The 14,167-nt window shown below is 33.3% G+C and overlaps 1 protein-coding gene across 1 annotated transcript; it reads left to right on the forward strand.

Annotated features, from left to right (window-relative positions):
* Positions 1-32: 32 nt before the first annotated feature.
* On the forward strand, positions 33-7,308 carry LOC144844205 (uncharacterized). Its single transcript, XM_078700977.1, has 6 exons — positions 33-95; positions 661-2,422; positions 2,696-2,800; positions 3,956-4,113; positions 4,401-4,513; positions 5,183-7,308. The coding sequence occupies exons 2-6, from the start codon at positions 691-693 to the stop codon at positions 5,589-5,591; spliced, it is 2,517 nt and encodes an 838-aa protein (XP_078557103.1). The 5' UTR covers positions 33-95; positions 661-690; the 3' UTR covers positions 5,592-7,308.
* The last annotated feature ends 6,859 nt before the right edge of the window (positions 7,309-14,167 follow it).

Raw genomic sequence — 14,167 nt, forward strand, 5'->3', positions numbered from 1 at the left:
TGTATCTAACCGGATATGACGACTTGGAGATGGTAAACATCGACGAAGTGTGATGATGTTAAAAAATAACCAAAACATACTGAGCTTTTTAGAAGGTTTTCACAATAAATGTGCATTTTATTTTGCTTTATTTGATAAAGTATCTTGCTGTTATGGCCTAGAATATTGTTAGTTGACTGTCACACTTTTAATTAGGCCTAAAAATCCTAGACTGTAGAGTTGTTTTCAGCTAGCTAGGCTCTAGGCTAGGCCTAATATTAGTAATAATACTAATAGCTAGTAGGACGTCCTCTAGGAAAGATGATAGCTAGAGAGGAGCAGACGGTGTAGACGCGCCGAGGGCGCGAGTAGAGTGGCTGACTACCTGGGCTAGGCTAATAAGACCTCCTATTATTAGAGCTAGGCCTAGTAGCCTACAAATAACTAAAGGCATATGAACATGGCTGGTGGCTCGTGAATAATATTATTAAACAATAAATTAAATCATTATTTAATTAGATAGTATTATTGTACATCCAATTACCATAATTTTTTAGCAGAGAATATTTATGGCAATTAATTAGAATTATTAATTAACATTTTATTATCCTAACAAATCTAAAAGAAAACACTGTTTGTAAATAGGCCTACAGTATTTACAAATTTTATTTCATATTTCAGATGTAAATTAAAGAAGCACCACCAATAAGCATGGCAGAAAATGAGCTTGACATGTATGGGGTTGATGAAGATCCTGATGCCATGCCACTCCTACCGATGATGTCAAACAATCTTAGTTCCTTTGAAGAAGTCAGGAAAAAACAGCGTACTAGAGGCAGAAACTATTTGCATACAGAGGTCGATGACATCATCTATGAACATAGTTATCGTGAGTATGGCGACGACGTTTTAAAGAAAACATCTGGGCGACAGAAACGCAAGATACAGCTTGTAATTCATGATGCAATATTTCTTATCTTGGACTTTCTTCAAGTTTATGCGCTGATAATGGCGATATCAATACGCTGGACCTGGCCGTATGACTGGTTGTACATTTCACGTTTTGCATTTTTCTTTAACTTGGACATCTGGGAGTTTCTGAAGGTGAATGATGAGAGTATATTTTATTCTGTTCGAGAAACTTTCATTGCTAGTTCAGAAATACCAATGGATTATCGTTATCTTCTTCTTGGGTGGATAATTTTCGTCTTTGTCGGTATTCTTGTCTTCATTACTCTTTATATCTATATGAACTATCAAAAGAACTACAATCTGCTTCTACAGATTGCTACAATGCAGAGAATATACATCATTGTATGTCAGGTGATAGCTCTTCCAATTGGTGTTGCAATGGCTAAGATTTATCACTGCAACGACGATGGGAATTTAGAGGTTCACAACGAAACAGCATGTTACAGTGGAGAGCACTTGGCATACATTATTGTGTCGGTGGCTATCGCTGTCGGCCTGTACATCCTCCTACCAATCTGGATGATTGCCAAGATGCGTACACAGCTATTCAGCAAGAAAGCTGAACGACATGAAGGCTACCTTCAACTGAAAGAATCAGAATTCAGTCACTCTCTTGATGCTTTATGGGCGCTAAATCTCTACCACATGTTCTCGTCTTTCAAACGCTTCTGGGCTTATTATCGTCCTGTATTAATGTTCATGAAATTTCTCCTTGTGATATGGTATGCGATATTCCTCACAGAGTTATTGGTGCAAATATGTTTAGTCCTGGCCACCATATTATTGATCTTTATTTTCATGGCCATAAAACGACCTTTCCGTGTTACCTCTTTCAACGTCTATGTGCTATGTAGTTTCTTTACAATGTCTTTATTTGCATTCATGGGTGTGATGCAGAATACAGATAGCAGTACTGCTTTCTTTACTCCGACATACCTCTACGATGAGTTACTGGCTATCTTTGGATTCTGGATTGGTGTCACAATTCTCTGGGTCATCTATGTTGCACTCCGATACACCAGAATCCTCTGTCCACGACGACCTCTCTGGCCCCAGATGACTACTCGAGGGATGGAGAAACTAAGTGAAGACACACAGAAATACATGCGTGCACTGCTAGAAGGTCGAATTGTTCTAGAACATGCGCTCTTGACTAATCCACTCTTCAGTCCAGCGCATGAAGTCTCCAGACAAATACAGATCATCAATGCCTATTGCCGTGAGGCTGAGCTTCTAAATGACCCTATTCATGATGCCCTCTGGGACCTTCTGGATGAATTGATTGAAGCACATTCAAAGATTGCTCCAGTGTCCTTGTTTGCAGAATCTGTGAAAGCATCAATTAGAGAGACCTCTCAAGAATTAATGAAGATGATGCCGGAATTCAAACAGCGACTTGCACAGCGTGAATATGACTTTATTTTGATAACGCCAATGAAACGAAGGATGCTTCTCAAGATGTATGTTCTTGGTAAGTTACAGAATAATCATATGAAAATATATAATAAATCTCAAACCTTTTTTTGTTGTCTTAGGTGAGACTGAGAGGGTGAGAAAATAATGGTTAAGGGGTTTGGAAAATGTTGCATTGAACTGATCAACTTGTTTTATGTGTTGGCTACTGCATGTTCTGCAGACTCTCCAATGTATTTTGGTTTTTGTAACCAGTCATTAGTACGGAAGTGATCTGAAACCAATGAAAGTGTTTTCAAGTCTGCTTGAACACGGTTTTTTATTTCTATAGGTATCTTTGTGAATGGCCATGTTAATAGAACCCAGCATACTGATGCTGTTCAAAAGTTGTACAACCCAATGGAGTCTTTGGTACTGAAGAGCAGACAAGTTGAAGGTATATTAGAGGTTTTTTCTGTTATTTCTACAGTATGTTCTCTCTATTCAAACTTTCCCAATATTTGTATATCTATCAATGTATCAATTTCATTGTAGCAATTTAAATCAAGCAAATTATTCTTTATACAGTAGAACCCCCTCCTTGGGACACCACTCTATTCAGAGACACTTATCCCAAAGGTTCCCTTTATATCATAATGTAGTTTCTGCTCTACATAGTAAATCTTGCCTGCTTTTTGGATAATTTATTGGTTTTTACAGTTTGCACTGTAAATTACTAAATATGCCTCCAGTCCAATAACAGTTATTAAATGCATACATATAAGGGATAAGAGATGATATTTGATGTCGTATGTATGTACCCAAGTGAATTTTAGAAACGCCAAATTATTCTTAAACTGTTTGAATAATACTCTAATAAAAATCCTTATTTAGTTTTGTATCACTCTGATAGGTTTCATTCCATATTTAGTCATGTCAGTGTACAATTAGAAACTGTTGTGTTTTTTTTTTCAGGCACGACCTTTTGTTCACACTATGAATGATGTGTGATGCTCTTTTAACAATTTTTAATATCACGACTGCATCATAATCAAATTTAATGTAAATTTAGAAAATGCTTTTTATAAACTGAAGTTAAGACATGTTACATGCTGATTCAGATGATACAGAACTTAGAGAAATACAAGCTCATAATGACATGGCATACTGTTTTAATCTGTTTATTTGATATTTCATTGTGAAAAGACATTGTTTTATGTTTTGTACTTTCTTATAACACATATGTTATTCTATCAAGGACAATTTCATTATTTTGTACATGATTTCTTGTAAACAATTTGACAATAAATTCAAAACAGTTTTTTTGTGAATCATACTCATAGCATAATAGACATATGACAGAAAATCATGATATCCCTTTTGGGCAAATTTGGGGTACAGTAATAAAATAATAGGCCTAAAACTAATGATGGCCAGTAAAATTGAATTTGGGCCAGTAACAAAACAGGTTTACCTTAAGGACAGTCATATTCAAGAGGGTACAAAATTGGACTGAATTTCCCATTAGACTGAGTGTATCATAAAAAAAATAGATTTTTAACATTTTCCATTATTGTAAACTATAGCTTCCAATATGATTTGTATCTATCAGGTGATGATGGGTTCTATGATGATTTCGATGGTGATCAGTTTGAGCTTGGTCCTACAAGTCACAGGCTTAATTTAAAACAACAGAAAACATTCCAAGGCATTGAGGTTATTGATGAAGTTGAAGAGACTGAGCAAAGGAAAAGAACAAAAACAGCTGAGGTAGGCTAAAAAAAACTCATAACTAAGTGCTACTCGGTAACTGTACTGCTCGGTAAAGAGAATGAATGTGAAGCACTAGTATTAATGTATATCTCTTCTTCAGGCTGGATATAATTATGATATAATAATATTAATAATAATATCGCACATAAAGCGCTCTTTACCGGAGTCTCACAGCGCAACATGAAAAGAATAACTAGTGAAATAGGTGAGTTTTCAGGAGAGAAGGCAAACAAAAATGAATAATATACTCATGAATAACACTTTTTTTGTATTTAATATTTTAGAGTGAGTTTTCATCAAGTTTCATTGATGATGAAGCTGAACTTGATTACATGATGGCTGGTATCCCAAGTAGACCAGCTACAACGGTGGATGGACGCAGGATGAGTTCTATTAGGTATCTACAGTGTATTCATGCATTTTAATTTATTTAGGTCATAATCAATTCAATTCAATCAAACTTTATTACCCCAAACTTCAGGGAAATTCATTTGTTTGTGTATACAAATACAAAGATTCATTTAGAGATGCATCTTCATCACTCTCTAATTATAAATGAAAATAAACTGTTTTCTGCATTTAAAACACTGAAAACTGTAACATCAATTCAGTTCACAATTGTGTAACAAATATCTGCATAAGTACAATTGCATGGAGCAATAATTACAAGAATATATTTTTTTATGTAATTTTAAAACTCATTTACAAAAAATACTACAAACATACATGATACCCAAACATAAGATAAAAAATCAGCTATTTTGAGCTTCAAAAGTCTTCTATTTATAGTCTTCAAGTTATTTTAGATAATAAAATTGCTTGTCGAATTATACTGATTGTATTTGTCTGGTTGATGTTTACAGGTAAATTTTCAAACAAAATGCAGCTATATTATACAAAAGAGTATTTCCCAAAAAATTAGCTATGGAAATGGAACATTACTCTGACAGTATTATACTTTTACCATATATTTCGAAGCATTCTCTAATATTTATTTATTTCTCTTCTTTAACAATTTTGCAAATTACTGTATTAAATGTGTATAATTGTTTTTTTAATTTAACAGCAGGCAATCGCATGCATCAAGCAAATCCCGGGTGACTGGTCGAGCTCAAAGTCAATCATCAATTTCAAGGCACCCCATCAGTCAACTATCATATAACTCTACCAAAAGACCAACATCTTCTGTGGCTAATCAGAGTGATAAGGCACCTTCAGAAGAACGTTCACCTAGCAGAACCAGCAAGAGCATTGGATCAAGCAGGCAGTCATTACAGGAACCTAGGCCTAGAAGTCAGCCAAGTAATGTTTCCAAGAGTTTGATTGATCCTAGACCTTTGAGCCAGACGAGCAACATCCAGCCTGCTGGTGAGGAAAGGCCTAAGAGTCAGGCAAGCCACGTCCAGCCCGCTGGTGAAGAAAGGCCTAAAAGTCGGACAAGCAACATCTCCCAGTCTTCTGTTCAGAAGGACTAGACACCTACAAATGGTAAAAGTATTAAAGAGGGAGACTGGTCACGGTGCTGGTCCTGGTTGAAGGAGGCAGGAGGCCATCTTCCTTGTAATTTGCCATGACTTAAGCAAAGAATTAGATGCACTATTTGAATAATTATTTAATTTAAAAGTTGTAGATTGTATGGCCTTTTAACAGATTTTCCAGAAACTTTTTTGTATAACAGAGGGGTAACATGGGGATGGAAACGGTAAGTTTTAAACAAATTACCAAAAAATTGCTTAATCAGGAAAACTTTATTTTTTTTAAATTTACATTTTTCTATTGCTATTACTTTTTTTAAAGGATAATACAAATGTTAAGAGATTATATCTATAGTTGTCAGACACCTTGAGTAGTACAGTTATAATTTTTCTAATAATTGACAGTTTTTATAAAGATGCTTATGCACTTTTTGAATTCATTCCTAAGAAACTATCAAGGCAAAAAATTATGTCAATGAAATTGAGAAAATATTATATTATGTATAGAATTTGTAAATATTTTCTTATAGAAATTTGTATATATTTTGGTATTTATTATAATTTTACAGTGAATCGTGATTTTTCACATGATTGCAAACTTCTCATGATTATAGTTTTGAAGTTATGATTACAATTACTGCAGGTAAACTTTTTCAAGTTCTTATGATTTGAATTTACTTGGCAAATAATTTTTAAAATACATACAGAGTGATAATATAAACTGACATTACAGAAAAATAAATGTATATATGAATTTTCCTTAGGAGAGAGGAAAGTCGTCCACACCTGTGCACAGTAGGCTCAGTGTCACTGGTTATTCTACATTTACTCCATGCTGTGGGAGAGTTGACTAAACCTGTCTCTATGTCTTATTTTATTTATATAGATAATACGTTATTGTAATTTATTTGGGATGTACCATGAGAATATTATTGACAAATCTTCATTGAAGATGCTTACATGTTTAAGTTGTGTAATAATATTAATGTTAGAAAAAAATGTGTTTTGTTCCAAATGAACTAAAACATTCATAATAGCCAATTGAGTTATAAGGTAGGCTACAACACTAGGTCAGTTTAAACATAACCGTATTTTACAAACATTTTGCACAAGCATAGAGGAAAAAGTATTTTTTATTTATTATTTTATTTTTTCCTCCATGGCACAGTAAAGATTAGACCCTATTGTTTATTCACTGTAAATTATCATTTTGATTTATGATGTAAGTTAATGTATGTAATTCGTACACATTTGAAACGATCCGCCGTCCATATTTAAATGGTTCGTCCACATTTGAAATTATCCGTCCACATTTTAAAATGATCCGTCCACACTTTTTAAATCATCCGTCCACATTTGAAATGGTCCGTCCACATTTGAAATGGTCCGTCCACATTTGAAATTATCCGTCTACATTTTAAAATGATCCGTCCACATTTTAAAATGATCCGTCCACACTTTTTAAATGATCCGTCCACATTTGAAACTACCCGTCCACATTTGAAATTATCCGTCCACATTTGAAATTATCCGTCCACTTTTGAAATTATCCGTCCACTTTTGAAATTATCCGTCCACATTTGACGCTAGGCGCTGTCGAAAAAAAAGGAATATAACTATTAGTAGACCTACAACTTTTTCTAAATGTACAGCACATAATGTTTTGACACAATGTTTGCTGTTGACTTTGGCAATAAAAGGTGTGGAAAAAATCCAATGGCTTGTGTATTATTTTAAAGAACACATTCGTAATGTTTGTCGTGGTGCTTCCTTTGGAATTTACCAGATCGGACAGATTCGTAAGTACCTTGACAAAACATCAACTGAACGTCTTGTTCATGCTTTTGTTTCATCTCGTCTTGACTGTCATAACTCGCTTCTGTACGGCCTACCAACTTCTTATCTGTCTCCTCTTCAACGAATCCAAAATTCCGCCGCAAGACTTATCACTGGCACTAAACGACATGAACATATTTCTCCCGTTTTTCGTGACTTACACTGGTTGCCTGTAGTTCAGCGCATTCGTTTTAAAATCCTGTTGCTGACATATAAGGCCATCAACGGATGTGCTCCAGCCTACATATGTGACATCATTACTCCGTCAACCAACTCTTCGCTTCGTTCATCCTGCAGACTTCTTCTCAAACCTGGACCCCGTTCCAGAACTCGGTTTTACGGTGATCGTGCTTTCGCTGTCGCAGCCCCAAAACTCTGGAACACTCTACCCCTCGAAATACGCTCATCAAAATCTGTAATCACATTTAAAACTAAACTCAAAACTCATCTCTTCAGAGAAGCATAATCACACGCTACTACTTGCACATATCTTGGAAAACACAGCGCTTTGAAACCTTTGTCTCTTGCGCTTTATAAATGTTATTTATTATTATTATTATTATTATTATTATTATTATTTAATGCGTATTTCTTGCTAGCTATAAGCCCATCTGTCAGAAATCAATAGATCAATTGGACACCTTCATGTCCCTTTAAAAGTGGTGTCCTCTGAATAGGTTACTAATAAAATAGGGTTTTCCCAATTGGGAAGTTCTACTTATAGGTTTTTACTCTTTTTTTTTTAAATATACCATTTCCATTCGTTTGCTTGCGAAAAACTGTAGTTCTCATACCAGCGAACTTGTTGATACCCTACTAGTGAAATAACTTGATCTACTTAATCTGGTTATTGCCCCGGTGTCCTAAAATGGAAGACTTCATTATCTTGTAACCTAAAAATAATATACCATTTCCATTCGTTTGCTTGCGAAATAGTTCTCATACCAGCGAACAAGTTGATACTCTACTAGTGAAATAACTTGATCTACCTAATCTGGTTATTGCCCCGGTGTCCTAAAATGGAAGACTTCATTATCGTATGTAACGTTCCTTATTTTCTCTTTCATTTTCAATTCTTCGTTTATCACTAAGTGCAATAACCGAGAGACCAAGAGAATCAAATTGAAAAGAGAAAGCTCCATCCGGCAATTCGAACTTGACCGGCAACATTCTATTCAACCATACAAATTGTGTCATTGCTACGTCCTGGTTTCAAATTGTTATCGAATCTTAATGTTTTATTGTTTTTACTACAAAATGATAAAGACGAATTTTGTCTGCAGCACCTAGATGAAGTATTGGCCTACCATCGTATTTAGTTAAGTTCTAGTCTGTATTTCAACTTAATATTGTTAAAAAGATAAATATTTTGGCGCACACATGGTGTTGTTTTTTATACGTAGAATACTTGAACTAGAAAGGTATTCCAGGCAAAAAATCGAAACAACAACAAAAACACAGACTTGGGGCAAGTCTTCATCGCCTTATGTGAGAAACATTCCAGTTAATTCAATTCAACTTTATTTAACCACGGAGACCCATAACATCAACTCAGGTTGTTCCTCTGCGGGGCCATGTGCATATAAAAATAGAAAATACAATTTTTAAAACTATCTTTTAACAATATTATGAATTTTATAAGTTAGCTTTATGTTTAAACGATCGTAGGGCCGTTATGAATATCGTCATCACCAAGTTTATTCCATTGAATCTCGTTTACAGCATGCTATGTTTCTTTATATCAGTCTTATGTAAAACAGATACATTTGACAAAGATACCCTCAAATTGAATATCTGTTCAGTCCGGCAAATTGACAAAATATACTGTAGCCTTTGATTGCTCTTCTTGTTTGTTTTTAATGTTTTGGCCTAACCTACCACTAGTAGATAAGTGATTATTTTATGTATAATTTTCTTGCACTATTTTTAATACTGGTTGGAGCCAAATCTTGCTGGCAAAAGCTGCTTCGGGAGAACAGTGCTGTTGCTGGTGTTTATTTAAACATAATAACCACTCCCTTTCCCAAGGCTTGTGGTGTTCAGTTCTTCGATGTCCCCGTCGTGAACGCTAGCTTTAAAAAAAAAACATAATAGGCAGATGTGGTTTGTTAAAATTTTCTAATATCTATAATTTGTTATTTTATTTTGCGTGTTTTATTTATTTTCGTGAATTCTCCAAGTGTAGATCCCGTGTGAATATGTAATCTTCTTGACCCATATTCAAGTGCCCCTAGCTATTCTGATGACCCCTCTGGTGATTCTTACTTAAATCCATTTAAATTTCGTCGTGTCATTTCTCTTGTCTCTTTATTTTGTACAAAATGTTCAATGTATTTTTTGTATATACGATTCTTTGTTTCAGAGGCCTAATTTACGGGTACGGTCGGGCGCCAATTATAGGTTCGATGGTGAGTAAGACGGCAATGCCCTTCATGGTCAGATAAGGTACGACGGAACATAGGCCTACGACGAAAATATTCAAGTCATCATGGTCTATACTATAAACTAGATCCACTGGTGATAATAAAGAAAATGGTCATACTAAACTCAGCTCATTTTAAATGTAAAGTTCGTTTTTTTTTATTGACCAGTGCAACGATGTCGCATGCCTTTGTGTTAAGTTCAGTCGTTGAATGTCTAGCAAGCCGCAATCCATGGCACTGTAACTGCAATAAAAAGAGTATTTTACATTCTTCTCCTAGTATCAATAAATTGAAGGAATTGTGAAAACAATTGACATAAATCATAAACATCATCCGTTATAATTCTCACACTACAAATTAATAGGCCACATTATGTTTAGGACTATCAGTATATTAAAAACACTGAAGGCCATAAGTCACATATATCTTTATCGTTAAAGATAGAAACCTTTGTGAAATTTATTGTAAAGTTATTCTATGTAGTATGTAGTGATATAGATAAATGCATACATTTAAATCAATTATACTAAGTGAGGTGTGCGCATTTAATACAAAAAGATATACATTACATGCAGCAATCTAAAGTTTGTAACTTTTCTTGTAAAAAGTTCATTGCGTACTATAAGTTTGAGGGCAGTAGACGTGGACTTTCAACAACAAACTTTATCTGCGGCGCGAAGTTCCAAATTACCATCGTAATAAATCATCTTTTCTTTTAAATAAAATAACAATAAACATTGGCATATGTATAAATTATTATGTTAAGATATTGTGTTAAGATTATGATGTTGTAAGTAAGTTTTAGATAGGCCGGTTGTGACGGTGATTGATGAGCTAGGCCTAGCCTAGGCTAGGCTAGGGCTCTCTATCTAGCCCCTAGCTAGTTTTTTAGCTAACTAGCCTAGGCTAGGCCTAACTATAGTAGTAGGCCTCTAGATTAGACTAGCCTAGGCCTATTTCTGTTTTACATGGCAAACAAAATATTTATTGAGTCACTATTTAGACGGAGATGTATTTTAACTCAGGTGGCCTAACAAGCAAACTTTAAAAACTTCATTTTTGCGAATTATATAAAGGAGGAATCCACTCAAAAAAAAGTATATCATCATAACAAACATTTATGACATTGTTTCATTATTGCATTTGTATGGTGCAAAACCTCCTTCCAGTCATCTCTGCAAGATGTCTTCCATAGCATGAAATGTGTGTACCTACTGTTCTATAAAGCAACATACATTATAAATTATAGCATATACCTTTAAAAATATACTGAATGAAGTGCCACTCGCTTGTTTAAAAAATTGACAGTATCTGAAAGGTAAAATTGTTATGGTGGGTGTATACAGTAAATAAGACATGTACAAAGAATACTTTAGATGCTGTACTGGTTTATGTTCTGATTATATCTTCATTTGTTTGTGTAATATACATTATTCATTCCTGTCATAATAACTACAAGTTTCTTGTATTAAGTTCTTGGCTACTGTGTTGTTTTTCAAGTACCGCATTGCTGATAGATAGCAATACCAAATATGGTACCGTAAGTTATTTACTGTGTTTTTTTCATCTCATCATTAGACTAAAATAATTAGTATATTAGGTGAATTATTTAGATATTGCCGAGGGCATCTTGGTTGCCAGTGTAGTGTAGAAAATGCAATTTATAAACATGCCTAAATCTAAGAAAAAAATAAAAGTTTATAAATTGTTTAATAGCCTTGCACTTCTACATTATCCTTGACTCTTGTTTTTATAAAAATAATTAAAAAATAGTCATCTTAATTTATGGGTAATTAACCTTCGAAATTAACAAAAGTCATTATCCTTTGTCGCATAATATCCCAGGAGGATGCGTTAAACAATTCGTCTTTTTTTAATTTCATGTTTGATTCAAAGAATCAAATGTAAATTGCGTATATTAATTCCGGTACAATTATTCAAAAAGGAAATTACATGACAGAAATGTAATTATATTCACTTGTCATTTGCACACCTTAAAGGCAAATGGTTTATGTAATTTGGTTGAAGGTTATTGTATGTAAACTGATTATAAGCGTAATAGGTTTGTAATAAATAAAGTTATTATGTATTCTTTTTTTTTTTTAGAAACAACTGATTGAAATTTTAGGGAAAACAAATTTCTATTCACAAAATAGTTGCAATTGAACACTGAATAACTGAAGACTAAAGCGTTTATTTTATATGGTAAATAAATGAATGTAAATGGGAACTTTATATATATATATATAGTATAATATATCATCTGCATTCCATAAATTTTCCTGTAAATTTGGAAACATCTCCAAAAGTGGAAAAGGTTTGTCAAAATGCACTTGGTTCTTTAAAGTGCACAGTTTTAAGTTTTAATAGAGTTGTCTGCAGTGGCAAATCTACAATTAGTAATACAGTATTTATATATATGATTTAACCATTAAATGTTGTTTTCTGGTTTTTTTTTATATATCATTACAGTACAGATGCTACATCAGAATTTGTGTATGGATGATTTGTCACTTGGTCATTTCTAATTAAAAGGTACTTTGTGTGTATACTACAATTATACTTTTTATTGAAAATAACTGTCTGTTCATACTAAGTTCCAATAGCTTGTAGCGCAAGGAGGTAAATGCAATATATACATCTGACCTAAGTCAGTTATCCTCATATAAGTCTCATAAGTGTCGGCACAACTGTGATTCAAACCAAATTGTGTCGATTGCAAGGCTACAATGTTGCATTGTTGTAGTCAAAATGTTTGTTTTCTTATAAAATAACCTTATTGTTTACGTTATTACTCATTAAAGATATATTGTCCCCATAACATTTTTTTTTCCAATTTTTTTTTTAATATGCCATTTTAATTTCACATAATAGTTATTCACTTTGACCAAAAACTGGAGCGAAAAAAAAAATGTATTTTCCTTTAAAAAATTGTTGTCAGACAATGGTTTTTGGTCAAAATTATACGTTTCTTTTGTCTTTTTTTTGTTTCTTTTTTACAGAAATGAATAACTTTATTAAAACTGCAAAATAGCCTATTTAAAGTGTGATTCTATTAATCTTTATTTTTCATGCTTTTGGAGGACAATACATCTTTAAGTTTCACATAATCCTTTGCTAAACAGAAAAAAAAATACAAAATAAAGTCCCCAGCTCAATAATCTTTATCTATATTTGGGAGTTTCTTTTGAAACGTTATTCATCCGATTAGTTTACTACCAAGGAAACGTCCAAGCGTTTCGACATGACAGTTTACATAAATATCAACAATTTGTCCGGCCCGTTAATTCAATTATTTATTGAAGGTATTAAATTAGCGATTACTAAGCACTTGTCATTGTCAATATCAGGGTGACACATTATACAAAGTGTTTGATATAATCGCCTAGTGTAAAAAACGCAGATTGTGGTTTATTGGGATGTTCGCTCTTATTGTCTTGGTTCATTGGTTCATGTCCTGAAGATTGTCTTTATAGTTGGTAAAATTAAAATATAGGTGTGTATACAAAATAAATAAAGTAAAGTAAATTTAAAGCAATCTAAAATTATATGATAAAGCTCCAGTATCTATATTTATTCATTCATTCCCTTTATTTCGGATAGTACATCCATATAAAAATCATACAAAAATAAACAAGAAGAGAAACAATTTCACCAGGAAATTAGCAATAGCAACTTCCACAAAAACAACCTAAAATACCAAATTTGCACCAACGCTGATGTAGGTTGGATTGTTACAACTGTCGTGAATTCTGTTTTTAAAAACTATAAATGGAGTTCCTCCATTGAAAAATATGTATTTTTAGCTGAAAAGTAAGGTAATACAAAAAAATACATACAAAATTATTTTTAGAGGAATAATAAATTTTTCATTTCATAAATTCCTTGTTTAAGTTTTAGATGTATGCTGATACTGTCACTTCTCTTTTATTATTATTTTTGGAAACACACCTTAAGCTCTGTCTACACTATCAAACTTTATGTGACAAAAAAATGTGATGTGCCTATATATGGACATAATGATGTCAATATGACTACCATATTTGGGCATATCACTACCATATTGGGCCACATCACACTTTTCAAACTAGTTTGATAGTGTAGACAGAGCTTTACTTATTACTGATGTTTTCATGGAAAATTAAAAATACATTTGATTTATCAGTAAATAGCTTTTAATTATCCAATTTGAGTGTCGAGACAAATTATGCTCTACATAATTCTCCAGTAAAAATAACTTGTGGATGTAATCGTGATTAGATTGACTTACATGTTAAAGCATGCCCTCTATAGTTTTACAATTGTGCCCAATCAGCA

The sequence above is a fragment of the Antedon bifida genome, chromosome 6 (genome assembly GCF_963402885.1).
Source record: "Antedon bifida chromosome 6, ecAntBifi1.1, whole genome shotgun sequence".
Classification (NCBI taxonomy): Eukaryota; Metazoa; Echinodermata; class Crinoidea; order Comatulida; family Antedonidae; genus Antedon; species Antedon bifida.